This window comes from Mustela nigripes, chromosome 9 (genome assembly GCF_022355385.1).
Source record: "Mustela nigripes isolate SB6536 chromosome 9, MUSNIG.SB6536, whole genome shotgun sequence".
In the NCBI taxonomy this organism is placed as follows: domain Eukaryota; kingdom Metazoa; phylum Chordata; class Mammalia; order Carnivora; family Mustelidae; genus Mustela; species Mustela nigripes.
In genome coordinates this window covers 46,979,369-47,001,274 of record NC_081565.1, presented here as the reverse complement: position 1 = coordinate 47,001,274, position 21,906 = coordinate 46,979,369, and the positions used below count along the sequence as shown (strand labels likewise).

At 39.9% G+C, this 21,906-nt stretch overlaps 1 protein-coding gene and 1 long non-coding RNA gene across 6 annotated transcripts in view; one reads left to right on the top strand and one right to left on the bottom strand.

Annotated features, from left to right (window-relative positions):
- LOC132024695 (uncharacterized) overlaps positions 1–15,003 on the top strand; it is a 25,207-nt gene extending 10,204 nt beyond the window's left edge. Inside the window, exons 2-4 of the long non-coding RNA XR_009406282.1 lie at positions 9,136–9,205; positions 14,383–14,578; positions 14,871–15,003. This is a non-coding gene — a long non-coding RNA (uncharacterized LOC132024695). The remainder of the gene's footprint in view (positions 1–9,135; positions 9,206–14,382; positions 14,579–14,870) is intronic.
- LOC132024692 (cyclin-dependent kinase inhibitor 2A-like) overlaps positions 1–21,906 on the bottom strand; it is a 27,794-nt gene extending 5,888 nt beyond the window's left edge. The window contains exon 1 of one of the 5 annotated variants that reach the window (XM_059411555.1): positions 21,606–21,906. In XM_059411555.1, the coding sequence (XP_059267538.1) occupies positions 21,606–21,855 (250 nt within the window). In that variant the 5' untranslated portion in view covers positions 21,856–21,906. Of the gene's footprint in view, positions 1–91; positions 192–212; positions 407–21,605 lie in introns of those variants that run through there. The other 4 variants (XM_059411558.1, XM_059411556.1, XM_059411559.1 and 1 more) reach the window with 4 other exon arrangements.

The following is a 21,906-nucleotide window of genomic DNA, read 5'->3' as shown; positions in this document are numbered from 1 at the left end:
ACGTGCCTCCTCGTTTTGCTCCGTGGCTTCCTAAGCCCCCAGGACGTGGACACGGGGAAGTCTCGGCTCCAAAGTCCACTTGAGAACTCACCAAGAAGTCTCCCCTTCACGGAGAATCGAAACGCCGGCCTGGTTCCGACTGTCTTACAAACCTTGCGCTCCAAAGTCGCCCGCCGTTCCCCCTCCTCCGGCAGGGCGGCTGGCTCACCCACCTGAATCGGGCTCCGACCCTGGCGGTTCAGCGCGTTGGGCTGCACCCCAGCCGCGAGCAGCGCCCGCACCTCGTCAGCCCGGCCCCGGGCTGCGGCCGTGGCTAGCCTGTCTGCGGAGGGCTCCATGCGGCTCCCCAGCGCTGGCCCCCCTGGCTGGCTCCCTCCTTCCTCCCCTCGCCTCCGCCGCACTTGGGCGCCAGTGGCCCGCCCCAGCCTCGCGTGACCAGCCCGCCCCTCCTCTCGCCACCTCCGGGACCGGCGGAAGCCACCCCCAGACTCTTGCCCCCTGGAGGAGTCCTGCGGGAGTCTTCCCACCCGGAGAGCGCCGTTCTGCTTCCCCGAGGCGGCGCCCTTCGCTCGGAACTCGCTGTGAACGTGAAGCCCGCCCCGCCGCCCGAAGTCGCCCCTCGCGGGGCCTCTGCTGTCCGGGCTTGCCCGGGAGGCTGGCGCCGGGAGCGGGACAAGGCCGTTGTGGGAGGGCGCCCGGGACCCGCCGCCGCCGCCCCCACCCCCACCCCGCGGCCCCCGCCCGCGTCGCCAGCCCTCCTCCCGGCGCTGTGCTCCCCCTGCCCCCAGCTGAGACTCGCTCGAGGTCTCAGAGCGAGTTCAGTGGGTTAAGGCGACTTTGCTCTCCTGTTTCCTTCCTCCCCTGCACAACCTCTCGCATTCGAAAGCCGCGCAGGATTCCTAACCGCTTATTTCCAACCAGGGTGTTTGATGTCGTAGGCGAAGCATTGCTTCCTCTTTTCATCAGGAGAAACAGCAAACTCCTGGTGATCAGGGCCCTGCCGTGTCACTGTGAGGCTTCCCTACTCTTAGACAACTGTACCCCTTCTACCGTTCCAACACCTGGGTTCACATGCTGAGTCCACCATGCTAAAAATCCTTGCTCAAACATTCATTTGGGGGAGTTTGCCCACCTGCCAGCAGCCTATCCTCACTACACACACACCCCACACACACCCACACACCCTGTGAAACGGATGGCGAAGGCGAAGGTTTCCCAAACTTGTGCAATGCCCAGTGCTAGTGCTTTTTGTACAGGGGCTGGTTCAGAGAAGATGAGGTCTGTTTTAACAGAGATGATGGAGATTTCTGCCAACAAGCAGATAGGAAGCTGGCGAGAGAGTTATTGGGCTGACAGACTCCGCTCTTAATAAATAATTACTCCTAGACAAGAAAAAAAGGTGTTCAGAGCTCTAGAAACAGAGTTGCTTAGTGAGTCAGAGTCTCTCACATTCACCTCGTGTCCAGAGCCTCCCGGGAGAACAGCGGAAAGGCACGCTCCCCCATTGGAAAGACTCCCGCTCCTTTCCCGCACCCCCCCAACCCCAACCATCTCTTTTTCCTACTGGAAAAAGCTCACAGTTATCTTAATTATTAAATGGGAGGCTACGAATCGTCCCTACTTCATCGGGCTGTTGTGAGTTTTAAATGAATTGATGAACATATTTAGAACAGCGTGGCACATCTTGAGCTAATACCTTAGCTCTTAAATTTTATATTTTGAGGATTCTCTTATAGTCTTGCTGTGAGGCACAGAGAATAAAATGCTTTGGATAGAATTATGAATATTATATGAAAGGGAAGGCCAAGAAGACCCTAATCACTGAAAAGATAAAGGACACCCTCCACTGCCCTCATATTTAATGAAAAGTTCAACAGAACTAAGAGCAAAAGAAAATCCAGCATGGTTCTAATTTTACCTGTGGTTATTACTTTTTCCTGTGGCTAATATATTTTTAAATATAGATTATTTTTAAAAATTGGATCGCTCAGGCTTTGCTGATGCCTTAAAGCACATGCTTAATCTTTACTAGATAACACAGCCTACTCAAAATTTATGTTTCAATCCCTGGTTGACTTCTCTTCAAGCCCCCAAAACACATTCAGTTGCTGTTAGTTCAAGCAAAACATGGAGTTTTAAAATGATACCCACTGGAGAACCTGGGTGGCTCAGCCAATTAAGTGTCTGCCCTCAGCTCAGGTCATGATCCCAGGGTCCTGGGATAGAGCCCCAAGTCCAGTCGGGCTTCCTGCTCAGTGGGGAGTCTGCCTCTCCCTCTGCCCCTCACCCTGCTTGCTTGTGCTCTCTCTTTCAAATAAATAAAATAAAACCTTTAAAAAAATAAAATGAGGGGCGCCTGGGTGGCTCAGTGGGTTAAAGCCTCTGCCTTCAGCTCAGGTCATGATCTCAAGGTCCGGAGATCAAGCCCTGCATCAGGCTCTCTGCTCAGCAGGGAGCCTGCATCGTCCTCTCTCTCTGTTTGCCTCTCAGCCTACTTGTGATCTCTGTCTGTCAAATAAATAAATAAATCTTTTAAAATAAATAAATAAATAAAATGATGCCACTTAAGGGACATTTGGCTGCCTCTGTCGGTAGAGAATATGATTGTTGATTGCTAGCTTATGAGTTTGAGCCCCCATTGGGCTTAGAGATTACTTAAAAAAAATCAAATGATGCCAGTTAAAACACTTATGGGATGTAAAATCTGTTCTAAAAATATGAATTGTTGTACTTTCTACATTTTCTTCCAGACACCTCCCAGTAATCTGGGCAACAATGGTATGGGAAATTCAAACTGTGGTTGAGAACATAAAATTCTTTAACATAGCTTAAGGTATGGTATGACAGGGAAGGGGGAAATAGTGGTTGTGGTATTGGGAAGGAGGGAACAGATTTCCCTTATAATGTGTCTGGCTTTAAGACCCATATCAGTATTAGTTTCCATCACTAAAATAATGGCTCTTAATCTTGGAACAGGGGGAGTAGGTTTTTGATAATCTGTTGAAAGCTATACACCGTCTCCTCAAAAAATAAAGTATGCCATAATTTTTTAAACTAGTGTGTTCAGTTGCATATGTATTTTTAAAAAGATTTATATGTTTATTTTAGAGAGAAAGAGCTCCTTCCAGCACAGGCAAGCAAAGGGTGAGGTGGGGTACAGGGAGAGGGAGAGAGAGGATCTCAAGCAGTTTCCTTGTTGAGCTGAGGAGAGATGTGCTTGATCTCATGACCCTGAGATCATGATTTGAGCTGAAATCAAGAGTCAGATGCTGAACTGACTGAGCCACAGAGGCAACCCTATCTGCACATGCATTTCTGAATATAACTTTCAGGGAATTCAGAAGTTCTTCTAAAACTCACCTATTGATTCCTATTTGAGAACTCATTAAACTCTTATGCAATATATTTACTGTTGTTGAAGGAAATGCATGAGGGAACCAAATAGAACCACCCTTGGATGAATTATATACAGACATGGAGGCAGACTTTCAACAACAGGTTTTAGACAGGTATATCCTAGCTCTGACACCTGCAGTAGAGCTCTCAGAAGGTTATGGCATCCTTGGGTGTGGCCCCTTAGTTCTAGAAATTGATCCCATACTGCATTAGAAATCTTGTGTAAATAAGTGATAATAGTAGTGTAAAACTTTCTTGGTTTTTCTTTTAGAGAACCTACCATACTCCCAACTTACTGTTCCATATCAGCTCAGACCTGAGGGCCAGTACCTTAGAAGAAATAAAATATAAATCCCAGGATCCTGGTACTGGTTTTTTCAGCCTCAGATTGCCCGGGATTCATAATATATTTCACAGGTTGATTAAATGAGATGATGAAGCCAAAGAGCTTTATGAATCCTAAACTTTGTTCCATATTATCATTCCCAAAATTAATTTTCCTCCTCCTTGAGAATGTCATGGCCTTATTTAGGTTTGTGCTCCCTTGGCAGTTTTGCAAATCTATGCTATGAATTTTTAACTTAGTTCAATTTTGATCTGTTTTTTTAAGAAAAAGTGTAACACTCATTCATTCATTCAACAAACTCAGAGGCTAAGGGTGGGGCGTGGTGGCAGTGGGGTGTTAAACATATGGGTTCTAGAGTAGGGCTGCTTGAGTTCAAAGCTGTACTTTTCATTTAAGGCTCTATAACTTTGAACAAAGTTATTGCATCTAGGTTTGTTTTCCCATCCGTATACATGAGATAATAATAGTACTTGCTTCAAACAGTTGTTGTAGGTATTAAATTGGCATTACATGTAATGTGTGTTGAAGAGCAAAGGGAAGCAGAGGATGACACAAGAAAATGAAAAGGGAACCAAACTTCTGATGGCTTGGGCAGAGGCTGCATGGATGCTGAAAGCAGACCCAAGCCTTGGAGAGAGGCCTAGGAGTATGAAGACAATAAAAGGAGAAGAAAGATGTTCCAAGCAGAGGTGAGAGCATGTGAAAAGGCATAAAATTTGGGACCACTGAAAATCATTCACTGGGATATGGCAAGAAGCTAGAGATATAAACTCATGGAAAAAGCCTTTCAAAGGAGCCTGGGAAGGGCAGCTCAGACTGTCAGAAGGAAAGCCAGGGATGTATGGGATGGCAAGGAAGTGGGGACACTATGTGGACTGTTTTTCCCCAGCTTAGCCTTGATAGTTCATAGCAATATAGTGTGACGGGAGGTAGGTGGAAGGGTGGAGAGAACCTAAGCACTCACAAGGAAAGGTGCCAGGTGAAGAGAAGGACAGCTAGAAGGACTCAGGAAAGATAAGGTGTTTCTGAGGACCCCAGGTCCCTAAAAAGGCAAAAAGAAAAGGAATACAAGGCACAGGGAGTGGTCATAAATTTGGACACAGAAGATATAGCTAGATTTGAGAAAGGAGAAAAGGTCAGGGCAGGGAGGAAGTTGAAGCACTTCCTTTCATGAACGAAGAGGCTGGCTTGTTTGCAGTGAGGATAAGATGGTGGGTTAGGAAGTGAGAGTAAATGGCATATCTTTGTCAGGGCTAGTATCCAAAATATATAAAGAACTTAGCAAATGCAATTACCCCCCAACAAAAAAACAAATAATCCACTTAAAAAATGGGCAGAAGACATGAATAGCCATTTCTCCAAAGAAGACGTATGGATGGCCAACAGACACATGAAAAGATGCTCAACATCATTCATCATCACGGAAATGCAAATCAAAACTACAATGAGATATCATCTCACACCTGTCAGAATGACTAAAATATTTAAAAAGATTTTATGTATTTGACATAGAGAGCAGCAGAGGGCAAGAGAAGCAGACTCCCTGCTGAGCAGGGAGCCTGATGTGGGACTTGGTGCCAGGATCCCAGGATCATAACCTGAGCTGAAGGCAGATGCTTAACTGACTGAGCCACCCAGGCACCTCAAAATGGCTAAAATTAACACAAGAAACAACATGTATTGGTGAGGATGTGGAGAAAGGGGAACCCTCTTACACTGTTGGTGGGAATGCAAACTGGTGCAGCCGCTCTGGAAAACAGTATGGAGGTTCCTCAAAAAGTTAAAAATAGAGCTACCCTGGGGTGCCTGAGTGGCTCAGTTGGTTAAATGTCGGACTCTTGATTTCAGTTCAGGTCATGATCTCAGGGCTGTGAGATTGAGCCCTGCATGGGGTTCCAGGGTCTGCTTTGAGATTCTCTATCTCCCTCTGTCCCTTCCTCTCTTAAAAAAAAAAAAAAAAAGAAAGAAAGAAAGAAAAGAAAAAAAAAAGAAAAAAGAAAAAGAAAGAAAGAAAGAAAAGAAAACAAAGAAAGAATTACCCTTTGATCCAGCAATCATACTACTAGGTATTTACCCAAAGAATACAAAATTCTAATTCAAAGGGATACATGTACCCTGATGTTTACAGTGGTGTTATCTGCAAAAGCCAATTATGGAAAGAGGTCAAGTGTCCAGCAACTGATGAATGGATAAAGACACACAGACAGACACATACACTGGAATATTACTCAGCCATCAAAAAGAATGAAATCTTGGCATTTGTAATAATGTGGATGGAATTTGAGAGTATTACGCTAAGGGAAATAAGTTGGTCTGAGAAAGACAAATACCATATATTTCACTCATATGTGGAATTTAAGAAACAAAAAAATGATCTTAGGGGAAATAAAAGAGAGTCAAACCAAGAGAAACAGACTCTTAAGTATAGAGAACAAACTGATGGTTACCAGGGGGAGGGCGGTGTGGGATGGATGAAATGGGTGATGGGGATTAAGGAGGGCAGTTGTTATGGGCACTAGGTATTGTATGTAAGCAATCATACGATCACTAAGTGTACACATGAAACTAATATTAATATTAGTGAATCGCTAAGATGTACACCTGCAACTAATATTACACTGTATGTTAACTAACTGGAACTTAAATTAAAATTACGTTTAAAAAAGGAAGTGAGAGTGGTGAAGATTTAGAATATCTGTGATGAGGAGAGAGGGATGGGCTGAGTAGGACTTAGAGAAATATTTCATTAGGCTGGAGAACCCAGCTGAGGGTAGAGATCATGACACAACAAGAGAACCTATTTTACTTAAAGAAAGCCTCTTAATGGTGCTGCCCCAGTAACCCTACAAATCAAAGGATTTGGTGGAAAGGGTGGGGAAGTTTGGGAACACTGAAAATAATTCACTGAAATGGCCACGGTCGCCAAACTATGGAAAGAACCAAGATGCCCTTCAACGGACGAATGGATAAGGAAAATGTGGTCCATATACACTATGGAGTATTATGCCTCCATCAGAAAGGATGAATACCCAACTTTTGTAGCAACATGGACGGGACTCGAAGAGATTATGCTGAGTGAAATAAGTCAAGCATAGAGAGTCAATATTCATATGGTTTCACTTATTTGTGGAGCATAACAAATAGCATGGAGGACATGGGGAGTTAGAGAGGAGAAGGGAGTTGGGGTAAATTGGAAGGGGAGGTGAATCACGAGAGACTATGGACTCTGAAAAACAATCTGAGGGGTTTGAAGTGGCGGGGGGGTGGGAGGTTGGGGGAACCAGGTGGTGGGTATTATAGAGGGCAAGGATTGTGTGGAGCACTGGGTGTGGTGAAAAAATAATGAATACTGTTATGCTAAAAATAAATTAATTAATTAAAAAAAAGAAAAGAAAATAATTCACTGGGATGTGTGGGGAGAAGTTGGAAAATAAAATGGAAAAATAGCCTTCAGGGCATCTGGGTGGCTCAGTCATTAAGTGACTGCCTTTGGCTCAGGTCATGGTCTCAGGGTCCAGGGATGGATCCCCGCATCAGGCTCCCTGCTAATCGGGAAGCCTGCTTCTTCTCCCACTCCCACCCCCCCTGCTGGTGTTCCCTCTTTTGCTATGTCTCTCTATCAAATAAATAAAATCTTTAAAAAAAAAAAAAAAAGCCTTCAGAGGAGCCTGGAAGGGGCTGCTCAGATTGTCATTCTAGATGTGACTATCACTTTAACACATCACCAGAAAGAGATACAAAGATATTTGAGAAGGTAATATCTTGAAATTAGGTTCTGATTCTGACAAGGCATTGCAGGATTGGCAAGGTATGATATGCATTGTGTGCAAACATATAATATAATATTACTTTATTTGGAAAATAAAAGTTGTTGGAGAAGTAGCTCTGAATTGAGACCAAGTGACAGTCCTGATGTACCTAGTGAACTGCTTTTTTGACTCTGAACTCCTTCAAGACTATTTTTAGCTTCGATGTCCATATCTTTAAAATGAGATCTATCTTGCTCTATTCTTTGTACTTCTTGAGGTTATGATATCAAGGGAAACCCACACAAAAGCTGTGTTTAAAAGCATGAATCTCTTTACCATATTCAATATTAATATTGCCATTAAATGGTTGCCCAAAATACAGTTTGAAGTTAAAAATAAAATATACATAGTACATCTCTGGAAAGATACGGAAAAATCTGTTAACTGTGGGGGAAAGAAATGAGGAACTGGAATGGACCCCAGACTTTCTTTTTCACATTCTGCAACTTGTAATGCTTGAATTTTGTACTATGTGCATACATTAACCATTCTAATTAATTAAATGAATATGATACATTTATTAGACAAGACTTGCCTTTCTGAAAACCATCATTCATAACTTTGACAAAGAGTAACTGAAGACAGATACTGTATGTCAGGTGCTTGGCTTTAAGCTGGGGGTGCAAAAGAAGGGTCCTTAGTCAAGAGGGTGTATTGGTAACAACCATAAACATGTTTGCTTCTCTGGAGGGGGAAGGTGGTTTTGAAACAGGATGAGCTCTTGAGGGGAGTCTACCATCAAGATAGAGGAGAAGGAAAATGTACTCTGGCAACTGACACCTCAGACCTGTGGTACCAGAGAAAAGATGTTGTATTTCAGGTTCTGGAGAGGATCCCATTATTAAGGAGAGGTTCTTAGGAAATAGCTTATCAGAGCAAGGTAAGCTCTGTAAAAGAGCTTCTGGACACAGCTGGGTTAAGTCTTTAGAGATGGGCTCTAGGATTGAATCCTGGGTGTGACAGGATTATTTGAAGACTAAGGCAATGGGAGAATAATGTCATGTGCCCCTTTAATTTAGAAGAAATTAATAATGTAAGGAAAAGAGAGCCCCGGGCCTAGCTCTACCACCTATCACCTCGAGCAGGCCATACATTATACAGGCTTCAATATCCCCATTTACAAAGCAAGTATATTAATGACTGTGCCTCAAAAGATTACTGTTCAACCAAGAAACATGCTCATTCCTTGAAGAACCCGTGCATAAGAATTCTGAGGTTTCAGTGTCCAATCTGGATATTTTAAATGGGAAGCAAGGCTTTCCTTACACAAAAAATGGTAAAGAATTAAAGACTAGGTTTCCCTTTATTTATTTTTCCACAAGAAGAAAAGGCACCATTAACATGAAAGCGACACCCCTGAGAAAACAGAGCAAACCTCCAACAAGTTTGCTGAGAAAAGGGGATCCAGGATGGATCTATGGAAGATCCAAGATGGAAGATGTTTCCTTCTCCCTTGTAATATTCTCTAATTGAATTCAATATAGCACAACTACTGAATATTTGCTATAAGTAAGGCATTCTTTTAGGGACTCCATGACATCTCCATTCACTCAGAATTACTATAATTTTTCTCTTTTTGCTCAGACAGGACTTTGGCAAGGAACACGAAACTCAAAATGACTTCACTTATAATGAACTTGATGCATAATTATAGGTAAGTCACAATTTTTCAACTTTAGTTTCCAAAGTATTAGCTGGGTATAGAATCTGCATTATCTGTCATCTTCCCAAGATCATTTTGAGGACGGCTTAGAGGTGTAGTAAATGTTATATAGCAGATGTCTTTTCCCAATTGTGTGCAAAACAAATGTGACTTTAAATCCATGTAGGGAGTTAACTGTTAAAAGAATCTATAGAGTGGATTCTTATGAAATGAGGAATCTTTGCAGCTCATGAAAACAATCATTCCAGAATTCAGCTGTTTTATAAATGTCTGCTTTTGCATATTGAGAAGTTTCTGAAGTGAATTATTTATATCTATCTGTTGCTATTTGGCCAGTTAAGAAAACTAAAACATTAACATAGCTTGTGTGTATATGTACATCTATCTATCTATACTATGTATTTGTGTGTATAATTTGTTTACTTGCACAGATTTTGAGAATTAGCCTCATCCTGAGGAATAAAATAAGTAATACGGCATATAATTAAGAGAAATAGGGACAATAGGAAATTCATTCAAAATTGCCAAGAAAATCACAATGGCTACCATTTATTGAACTCCAACTATGTGACAAGCATTAAACAGCTTTACATATATCAATTCTAATCCCCAAACTGTCCTGTGGGATAGAGGGTATTACCCCTCCTTCATAGATCAGAAAAGAAAAGCCCAGGGGCACCTGGGTGGCTCAGTGGATTGAGCCTCTGCCTTTGGCTCAGGTCATGATCTCAGGGTCCTGGGATGGAGCCTTGCATCGGGGCTCTCTGCTTGGCAGGGAGCCTGTTTCCCCCCCCCTCTCTGCCTGCCTATTTGTAATCTCTCTGTGTGTCAAATAAATAAATAAAATCTTTAAATAAATTATTAAAAAAAAGCCCAGAGTGCTTAAGGAACAATGCACAAGGAGATAGAATTTGAGCTCAAGGTCAGCAGTTGTGTCTGAGTGGTCCACACTCTTCCTGGTGTGTCTCCCTGTTGATTGATTTGTAGAGTATGGGGTGGGCAACTAAGCAATGTTTTCTTTTCTTTGAGAATTTTGCCCACCAGCAGGTGGCAAATCCTGGACTGAGGTGACAGGATCTCCATTTCAGGAACTACTGTGTTTCTGAGTGGCGTATTGGTGGTTAATAATACATATAATGATAGAAATTTGGACTTTCATGTCCTTTCAGAGTCACTCCATGATTTTTAAATAATTTTTTCCTGATTATAGTTCCCATGTATCAAAATTGTTAAAGGAATAAGATAAATAAAGAAAATGAAAAATTACACTGCGCAGAAGCAATGACTGTTAAAATTTTGAAATATTTTCTTTTTTTCCTTGATTAGTTCTTGCAGATATAGTACAATTCTGAAATAAGCTTTTCCTCTCACCTATCATTAGAACATTTCCCTAAATTCTCTTAAAAAATCACTTCATAAACACTACTTTTAACAGTTGCAACACATTCTATTGAGATAATATTATAGTTTACTTAGTGATATCATATTTTAGGGGTTTCTAATTGCTACAATAAAGAGTATTGCAGTTTTTCCAAAAGTATAAGAGTTCTTGCCACATATTGCAAATTTGCTTTTCAAAAAGTTACCCCCTTGATTTATAAATAAGAAAATGGAAGGGTGGCACATTACCATTGTTGCACAGTTAATAAATATTAGTTGCAGTCTTGAAATTAATCCTCTCTCCATAATTCTTCTGTGGCTACAGCTACTTACTCTGAATTGGACAGACATGGTTGGTGAGAATGTCCAACATATCCTTAATTGTCTTGGAGCTGAACACAAATGAAGCATGGTAATGAGACAATCTGTCTCAATACCCTCATAGACCTGACCTTTCCTTTACTAGCTCTGTGGGCTTGAACAATTATGGAAACTTTTTTAAAATTTAAGTTCGGTTAATAAACATATAATGTATTAGTAGTTTCAGAGGTAGAGTTCAGTGATTCATCAGTTGTATATAACACCCAATGCTCATTATATCATGAGATTCTATCTTCCCACCTCTCAAAAGGGGGGAAAACAAAGCTTACCTCATAGGGTATTATATTATATCATAATATAATATATTACATTATATATTATATATAAATCTATTTTATAGATTTATAGACATAAATCTATATTATATTATATATAAATCTATTATAAAGAATAAAGAATGTCAGATATATAAAAATCTAAGCATACAGTAGACTCTTACTAAGTAGAACCTCCTTTCTTGGACACTAGTTGACATTTACTATCTCATGTTACTGATTTAGGCCATCAAAGTCAATTTCTTCTGGGGTATTTCTGTCATGGTTACTACACATTCTGGTGGGTACCTGTGGTTTGAACAAGCCAACTCCCTTCCACAAGGGATGATTAATTTTGTCTTCTTTGAATTCTAACCCCCTGAGAACAGAGCTGTGTTAAAACAAAACTTGCACAAAACCTTCATTAAATCATGGGAAGTAACAACAAAGTGTGTGAGTGTTCAGTGCTTTCCTTTCACTCACTACCACCCACCGGCACTCCTTGGTGTGCAGGTCCAAGACCAGGTACAGTGGGAACAATACAGGCAAAACGGAGGGATATGAAGTTTCCTTCTCTAAACCTCTGTTCCTAACCCCCCTCTTTTTCCTACTGATGGGATAGATTTTCTCCTTTCAAACACATGTTGCTCTCTTAGTTGCTAAGCTTGGACACATATACTACTCTATTTTTGCTTATGCTGCTGATGTTATGGATGTGCTATTAGAAAGCAAAGAAACTATTGAAACTCACAGAGAAATAATATTGTATTAAATTTTTCACTCTTGGGGGTGGGAATTGATTGTTCATGGTTGATTGGGTTTAACAGTGACTTCGGATATTCTAATTTCAGGGGGAATCATCTAAGTTGAAGCTTTCTTCTTCAAATGGAGAACTGGTTGCCCTCTTTAAGAGTAGCCTGCTTTCTTGGGGGATCTATAGTCCTACTGTTATGTTCAAACATTTTTTTTCTTTCCCTGGATTTCTGAAGCCAAAATGTCACCTGATATTATAAAAGATTATAAGAAATAATTTTTGTTTGGGGGATCACTCTTCCTCAAGTGACATTCTTCACCTGATATGTGATTAAAGCCCTTTAGGAGGAATTAACCTCATAATGCATATGTATGAATTCTGAATAAATCAGGAAATGATTCCTATTCATGTTTAGCACCTTTTACTTACAGATGTATCATCTCCACTCACATTCTTCTTTGAGTCTTTGGGTTAAAAGTACAGTCTTACATTTTTCTTTCTTATGGGTGAGATGATAACCTCTAAACTCCATTTTTAAAATGGCAATGAGGAGTGCCTGGGTGGCTTAGTTGCTTAAGCATCTGCCTTCAGCTCAATGATCTCAGGGTCCTGGAATTGAGTCCCGCATCTGGCTTTCTGCTCAGTGGGGAGCCTGCTTCTCCTTCTCCTTCTGCTGCTCTGCCTGTTTGTGTCTCTTGCTCTCTCTGTCAAATAAATAAATAAAATCTTTTAAAAAATAAAACAAAATAAATAAATTGGTAATGACAATATAATACATTTGTTACTTTGCCCCAATTTTATACACCTAAGTCAATTTTGCCTTAAGGAAGTTAACATAATATATTTAACCTTTTTGTTATCCTTCTAAATTTAAATAACTGCATGCCACCTTCCAAGGCAGAGATGCTGAAGGTTCTGAGGATGACTTTAATGTTTCTATTCCTCTTTCCTTGTATTCTCTTTCTCTCTCACACACAGAATTCTTTATACTATTTTTTTTTCTTTTTACAAAACACTATGCCAAGACTATTGATTCAGATGTCAGACTGGTGGCAACCTTCTGGAGGAATTAAGAGTCTACGATCTCAGTGCTCCCTCCAGAAATTATTGTTATATTGAGTTTTTTTTGATAATTGAAGGAAGATCAATAAATTTTTTTCAGCTTTTTAAAATTAATTTGATATCTCATCTTAGAAAACAGAGCTTCATGAATATTATTTAATATCTACTTAATGCTCATGAATACTATAGTTCAGAATCCTACTATAAAGGCCATAATATAGGGCTTCTGTAACAGGTATGGGTTTTTAAAAAGTAGGCAAATTTACACTGATTTCACATGGCAGGGATTTGAATTAATAAATATATTTTTATTATAATATGTACATTCTTTAAAATGGATTTCAGAAATTTCCAGCTAATCTGGATAATTAAAGTCAAATTAAGTAGGCATTTACTGTAAAAGTAAACTAATGTGCTTTTAAGGGCATAGTTTCATTTGGCACTTTAACAACAACTGGCAAATACATGCCAACTGAAAGTTCTTAATGTATCTTTACATATACTATTACATCTAGTTTTCATTAGATGAATGCTATAGGCTACAGGCTCAGGTTTACAGATGAGGAAATGGAAACATGGAGTATTTAACACTGTGCAACTAGTAAGTAAAGGAAACAATCTAATCCCAGGTCATGTATTCCAAGGAAGTGACTTTTCTACCTCATGCTTTAAGTGATTCCTATGGTTGTGCACAGGTTTCCCATTTATTGCTCTTGAATCATAGTGGAAATAATGTATACTTTATAATATATACTTAATGTATACTTTATATATATATGTATACTTTATATATATATACATATATATATAAATGCCTCCACTTACAACTTTAAAATATATATACATATATGTATATATATGTATATATGTATATATATGTATATATATGTATATATATATATGTATATATATATTTTAAAGTTGTAAGTGGAGGCATTTGGGGACAAGAAGCAAACCCAGTCCAACTGTACGCAAATTACTAGTGAATGACTTTTAGTAGATCATAAAACAACTTATCTGAACCCCAGTCTCCAGTGTATAAAATGAGAAAATAAAAATCTCTAAAACAGAAGGATAATGTGACAATTGAAGGAGATGATGTGAGTTGATGTGCTCTATTACTGTTAAGCTCTTTATAATTATTTTGAAGGAATAGAGGAAGCAAACCTTTGGAAGAAAGTTTCAATAAACTTCTTTTAAAAATCATATGTTAGATAAAATATATTCAGCTTCAGTTATTCAGCATGTAAACCGAATGGAGTGAAATTCAAGGTGTCCCATGTTCTGTGGACATTTAACAATCATTTCAAAGTTAAAATATACTATTTCTTCCACAGGTAAGAAAGATTTGCATCTGGGGGGAGTCATTGTTCTTTGGATGGCTGCTGTTTCTTTAAATTGGGTGAAAGAGTTGTACGGTTGCTGAGTCAGTTCATCTGGCAGCCTCGAGATTTCAGAGCAAGAAAATGGTGGCATTCAAAAAAAAGAAAAGAAAAGAAAGCAAAACAGAAGCTTCCCTAATACACCAGCAAAGTAAGTATGACATTAGACAAAATGTACTTTAGAGACAGAAAATTATAATTTGGAAGGCATAATAATTTAGTTTTTCTTATAATGGCTAATGATTTTTTTAGCTTGCATTAGTTACATATATTTCTTCTCTGGTCATTGTACTGTTACACAGATACAGAGACCCCTAATTTCTGTATCCACAAGTGCTTTATTCTGTTATGCCTACATTTTACTGTGATTTTGCTGTGATCGATAAATGTCATTTAAACCTGTGAAACATTTGTTTTGTTTTTCCTCTCTTACATAATTTTAGGTTGTTGGTTTTACCAGCCTGGTTTCTGTTCGGATAATAAAATGAACTGAAAGAAACCCCTTATATTCTATCTATCTACCTATCCATCTTGAATTATTCAACAATGTAAGCAGGGGTAAGTATGTACAGTGTTTCAAAAAAATATATCATAAATGTTTATGTGGAAATTTTCTGTCTAGGGCTTTAACACACAAGTATAATTATATTCTACTACATCCTTTGCCCCAGAATATGTTCTGACAGTAAAAATCTGGCATCTAAGAGATAATCTTCCAATTCAGATGAAGGATCACATAATAATAAAAAGTCTCCTTTATTTAGGAAATTAGCTCCTTCATTGATTACTCAGACTCTCAGTATCCTTCCTGGGACTCAAAGTGTGACTTGACCAATTCTAAAATTTAAATCTTACCTAAAAGGCCAAAGCCTTGATTTAAAAATAAATAAGCAAAAATAAGGTTTAAAAAGCAACACTGTCCATATTTGCCAATGATGTTGCAGAAAGGGCACCTGTAACAGACTCCCCCTCAAGGGCTTCTTAAAATGCAGATTCTTGGGTGCCTGGGTACTCAGTGGGTTAAGCCTTTGCCTTAGCTCAGGTCATGTTCTCTGGGTCCTGGGATCCAGATTTCTGGATTTCTGCTCAGTGGGGAACCTGCTTCTCCCTCTCTCTGCCTGCCTCTCTGCCTACTTGTGATCTGTCAAATAAATAAAAATAAAATCTTAAAAAAATAAAATAAAATGCAGATTCTTGAGACTTACATCGAATATGCTATATCAGATTTTCTGGGAGTGAGCCCTAGAAGTGTATATTTTAAACAGCAGTTCAGGTAATGATGCTGTTAATAAGCCTTGCCTTAGTTCCTTGACTTCTCACTAATCTCATGCTTAAATTGAGAAAGTAAAGGGATATTTATTTACACCACTCTGATTGCACAATTTTATTAGTTTCAGTTTGTTTAAGAGATTACATATCTTTGTTCATGTAGCTCTGAACCACTACAAAACCTTTCTTCTTACTGGCTTTAAAACTATTTAAATAAATTCTGAGGTTTTTTTGTTGTTGTTTTGTTTGTTTGTTTGTTTGTTTGTTTGTTTTTGAGGTGAAGGGAAAAACTATGATCTTGTTGAAGAATTAAGTCATTTTTATATTTTCTTTTTTATAAAGCCTGCAATGAGAAACAAAGATTTTCTTCAATTTTCCTTTCTCTAAAAAACAAATGCTACTGACCCTTAGTAAGTTCAACAATTGTCAACGTAAGTGCTTTTGCTGAATACATTGAAATAGCATGAAGTAGGACCTGGTGAATCTGTGCAGGTCCCGAGTCGGTGGGTATTTTCCAGGCTGGAGGAAAGCCTTATAGAGAGGCCTTCTTTCCCTTACTGAACAAAACCTTTATTTATTCCCAAGGTTTTCTCCATTTGTTGGCTTACCGTCATAGAAGTTGATCTTGTATTAATACTTTTTTTTTTTTTTTAACGGAGGGAAAGTTCTCAAACAGGAGGAAAGCTGCAGTATGAGAAAAAAACAGTTGAGAGAAGAATTTGAGGCAAATTCTTCATCACTGGAAAAATACTAGGGGTCATTCTCCTTACCGTCTTGTACCGCAGACAGAGTAACAAGGATGAGGGAGTTTTTCAGTAGTTCTCTTTGGGCGCCACCTGGCACAGAAGGGATTGGCTGCCGAGAGTTTTGGACATTTTCCCCACGGCGTCTCAGAATCAACCTGACCCACTCCCTGATCTTCCCTTCCAGAAGAAAGGGCTAGCCAGTTCCTAGCTGGAGCGGTGACCAAGAGACATCCTCTGTCCTACCTTGCGCCTCTCCTAGTGCAAGACCAGGAGACCACCTCAGCCTCTCCCTGCCCCCACTTCCTCCTTCACCTAGTGAAGCCCCATTCCCGCTCTACGTGTAATCCCTTGTGTTATTCTGACCAAATCCTACTTGAGGAAATATTGGGGTGTGAGACGAGGCCCAGGGGCGGCTGAAAGCAGAAGGGGTGCATTAGCGGAGTGGGGTGATCAGTGGGCTCCACCTCTCAACTCTTGTTTCGAGGGCTCTACCCCAGCTGCCAATCAAATTTCCGGCATCCGCAGCGTCCCTAGGAAGTGAGCGGGTGGGGAGGAGGTAAGGTCCGGGAGGCTGGTTGCAGCCGGGAGGCAGAGGAGGCGAGGTTGCAGCAGCTTCGACTCGAGTCTCGCTTCCTGCTGGCTGGCGGGCCATTTCTCCCCAGCAGGTCCTCGGGAGGCCCGCTGCAACCCTCACCCGGCTCTGGGAGGCGGTGAGCCTCGGCGTGAAGTGGTCGGGAGAGGACCCGTGAGAGGGAGTCCTAGAAGCCGGCTGGAAGTATGTGACAGGAGGCCTAACACCCAGGCCCTTGGGAAAAAAGGCACAGCTATGCATCTAACCTCTAGGTAAAAACGAAGCTTGTAAGCGGCGTGCGTCAGTCTGAAGCCACAGCTTTGTCTCCAGACTTTACAAGAACCTTCTTACACATGATACTTGCACAACTCAAGTTTCCTTACTGCCTCCCCCAATCTAACGCTAAGCAGGCTCTAGTTCATCCGTAATACACGGATCATTTCAGGCTTTGAAAATGACCTATATTTTTTTTTTACTGGTAATGGTCAGGACACTTTGGAAAACTCGAAAAGTATAACGAAGAAATTATAGATTACCATTCCCAGTCCCCCCCCCCCATCTAAGGAAAGCACTGTAGCAAAATATTTTCGTACATAAACAGGGTGTGTGTGTGTTCTGAGAGAGAAAAAGAAGAAAAGCAATACTAAGAATTGTTTACTGTTTTAAATCTTGAAAAATCACCTACTCTTTAATGCCATCATTTCACAGTCCATTAAACATTCTTCAAAAATGATTGTCCATAATAGTCCAGAGTCTAGAATATTCCAGACCATTATTCCAGTGCATAGTTTTGTGCAGCAATTTATCATCTTATTGCTAGTATTCAAGGGATTTTTAAATTCTTGCTACTATTTGTCCATTGATCTTTGTCATAATCTTTCTTTTGTTGGATAATACCTACCCAGAGAGTAACTGAATAAAATGTTTGAATTTTTTTTTCTGATTAAAAAAAAAATTTTTAAAGTAAACTCTATGCCCTGTGTGGAGCTTGAACTTATGGGACCCCAAGATCAAGAGTCCTGTGTCCTTGGGACTGAGCCAATCACGGTGCCTCCAAAAATGTATGAATATTTTAAAAGTTCCTCATACCTACAATAAGACTGTCCTTGCCAGTAGGGTGTTTAACAAGTGCATGAAGCTCATTAGTCAATAAACAGATACAATATTAGTGATCATGATGTGAGAATGAGAATTTTGAAATCTGTAGCTTTTTAAAAAAAGCTATTCAATACTATAATTTTATATTTAGAAAGTGAAAGTATACCCATTGTTTACATAACTTAAACTGTAGAAATAATAATTCTCATGTAGAAATAATAGTTCTCATGCAGAAATAATAATTCTCAAGTTAGATTTTGTAGCAGATAGAAGGATTCTCTGGCCTAAGGTGTTTTAATATGTAGGGGGATGTGAGATTGTTAAGCTTCTCAAAAAGGATGAAAACTAAAAAGAAGAAAAATACTGGGTCAAATATTCAGCCTTATTTAAGAAAGTATTTTTGAGATAGTTTGGATCACTTTACTAACAGGAGTCATTCACATGTTGGAAAAATGGTTTAGCTTAACTCTAGCATAGTCGTTACAAATGATGAACTAACATGTAATTAAAGAGACATATAAAATATTATGGACATAGACCAAGTTATGTCCTCTCTATCTTAGGATGACAATGGACTTTTTAAAATTCAAGAGTCCCCAAAGAAGTATATAGATATTCAATTTTGGTTACTCAAAGTGTCATTGTTTCTTTAGAACATCATACAACCTGGGGATCACGAACACATTGGAAATAATGGTTTATGCTAGCTGTACAGTGCCTACCTTGAGAGAACTCTATGCTGTTAAAGGTGATTAAAAAAAAAAAAACACCCTAAGGGTTCCCAAATAGGAGTAAACAAATAAATACTTCATGCCACAAAAATATGACTGTTTTGTAAATACACCAAGATAGAAGTAACAAATCAATTAATGTAATTCATCAGGCATGTGTGAATAAGAAACTAGTTATATATATTATATATAATTTTATTATATACATTTTCTAGTCACATAAAAATAAAAATAAAAAGTCATAATTAACATAGTTGCAGAACCCTTAAAAATAAAAAATAATTACACCTTATATATTTGTATTAATTCATACAAATAATTTTTAGCATTGCTCTTAAGAAACTGAATGAGTCCCAACGTAATTACCATCCATATATATTTTTAAGTCAGTATAGCCAGAGGCATAATATATATTTATTGAAATATAATCAAACATTTATAATTAATAATTCCATATGTCACATATAGTGTATAATTTCACAAATAAAGTTGGGTAATTGCACAACTTTAAAAAAAAAGATTTTATTTATTTATTTGATGGAAAGAGAGACAGCGAGGGCAGGAACACAAGCAGGGGGAGTGGGAGAGACAGAAGCAGCCTTCCGGCCAAGCAGGGAGCCCCTGTAGGGGGCTTGATCTGAGGACCCTGGAAATATGACCTGAGCCAAAGGCAGACGCCCAACCATCTGAGCCACCCAGGTGCCCTGCACATCTTTTTAAGACATATTCTATTCTAAGTTGCACTCTAAGTTCCAATTTTTGTAAATTGAGGCACCTAACTAAAAATTGGACCAGATATTTACTAAAAATTGGGCTTTTTAAATAGCCAATGCATTTTTAAAATAATTTCACATGTTATCCTTGAAAATTGATTTATACTCAAGTAACAAGAAATAAATGGATACTTTCAATGAAACTATTATTTTTCTATTTTTAACATCTCAAAAAATATAAAATGAATACTGTATCTAACTTAAAGTAGTTCTATTACATTGTGTATTCCTAAAAATAGAAAACACATAACTAAGATTACATAGATTAAAATTTTCTACTTTGTTATTACAGATTTCAAGAAGCAACCTAACAGTTTAAGTAACATAGCTTTAAGTAGAGAGTAAGAGTAACAACTCTGATATTAAAAAAATAAGGTGGCTAAACGTTTGCTGGTCAGAATAAAGCACCTAAAACAAACAAACGAACGAACAAAGTCTTGTTAATGTTTTAAAATGAAGTGAAGGGGCATCTGGGTGGCTCAGTGGGTTAAGCCTCTGCCTTCAGCTTAGGTCATGATCTCAGGGTCCTGGGATCGAGCCCCATCAGGCTCTCTGCTCAGCAGGGAGCCTGCTTCCTCCTCTCTCTCTGCCTGCCTCTCTGCCTACTTGTGATCTCTTTCTCTGCCAAATAAAAAATAAAATCTTTTAAAAAATAATAAAACGAAGTCCAGCAACATAGCATGTTTTTCAAGCTCTTTTCAAGCTCTTACTAATTCTTAAAAAAACCTGAAGTTTCATAATAACATGAAAAAGAAGTAAGTATTTACTCTATAAGTTGTTTGTAAATGTTCTAAAAGATTTATTTTTAAGTAATTTCTACACAAACATGGGGCTCGAACTTACAACCCCCAGATCAAGAGTTGCCTGCTCTATGGACAGAGCCAGCCATGTGCCCCTGCTTGGAAATTTTTGTAAATTGAGGCACCTAACTAAACACCCCCCAGTTTTAAGCTTTACATTTATATGACAAAGGCCTATTAACGTTACAATAAAAAAATAATTCCCCTTCCCCTGGCCTTTGTTTTTTCAAAACATCTATTCCCGGGAAAATGGATGCCCCAAGTAAGGTCACAAAAATGAAACCTCATTAAGCGGCTTTTAGATTTATATCCAGATTCTAACTAAGAGTCTGGATATTGTAGCAATATATATTTTCAATTATTCTGGTCATAGGAAATTACACGGAGTAAAGATTTGTCTGATGTGAGGACAAAACTACCTAGGATTTTGTTTTTCAAGAAGTAGGCCTCATTTTTTAAAAAGTGTTAATTGTGGCCTGAGATGATTAGAACGTGATGGGTTGTGATTTCTCATATTCACCACTGCAGGTCTATTTTTTGCTAAACATTTTGCTAAGTATCATCCCGAGCAGTCTGAATCTGTTAGGGCTCCAAATATGATCTTCACCTTACTACCAAAGCCCAACTCTCTACTGACCTCAAAGGCAAGTGTTTGCTCCTCCGATCAGTGTTGCTATTTAGGGAAGTCAAGCCATGTGCGACCCCCCCCCCCCAAAAAAAAACATCCTCCATCTACTGTAAGCCGAGAGGGTTAACCTGGCTGGGGAGAAAACAGGTGGCCCCCATAAAACCGAGACCGTTAGTAATACTTTCCTCTAGGGCGAAGTAAAGCGCCCTAGAAATACATCTTCAGTGTGTGTGTGTGTGTGTGTGTGTGTGTGTGTTTACTGACTCCCACCCAGGAAATTCAGGAGTGCCTGACTTCTAGGGTGGAATAGAATCTCCCGGTTCTCCCGGGAGTTTTCATGGGATTGAGGAGGCGTGTGAAGGGGGCTCTGGGCTCAATATATCGGGAGCCATACACCCCTAAGTAACTGTAACCTGAATGGGGAAAGAGAGGAGAGAGCTTCCACCCCTAAAAACCTCCTCCTCCTATCCTGGTCCGGAAGATGGTTTATCTGTATTAAATCATAACAAACAAATTCTTCCAAGGGCCGACTGCGCCCGGGACTTTTCGAGGCCTTTCTTACCTGCTCTTCCAGGATGCGGCTGCTGCGCTCGGCGACGGCTCCTCACTAGCTTTAACACCAGGGCCGCAGCGGCCCGCACACCCGGCTCTGTCCACTCACCCGCTGGCCGCGTGATCCGCACCACGAAAGCCCTCACTCGCGGCGGGCCACCAGCGCGCCGAATCCGCACTGTGATCAAAAACGCGCGCACCATACTCTCGCTGCCGCCACCTCCGCTGTGCTCCGCGACAGCTGCGCCGCCTTTTGGCATCAGAGGTAGGCAGAGCCGCGTCCGCCCCCCGATCGCCTAGGGGACCCACGC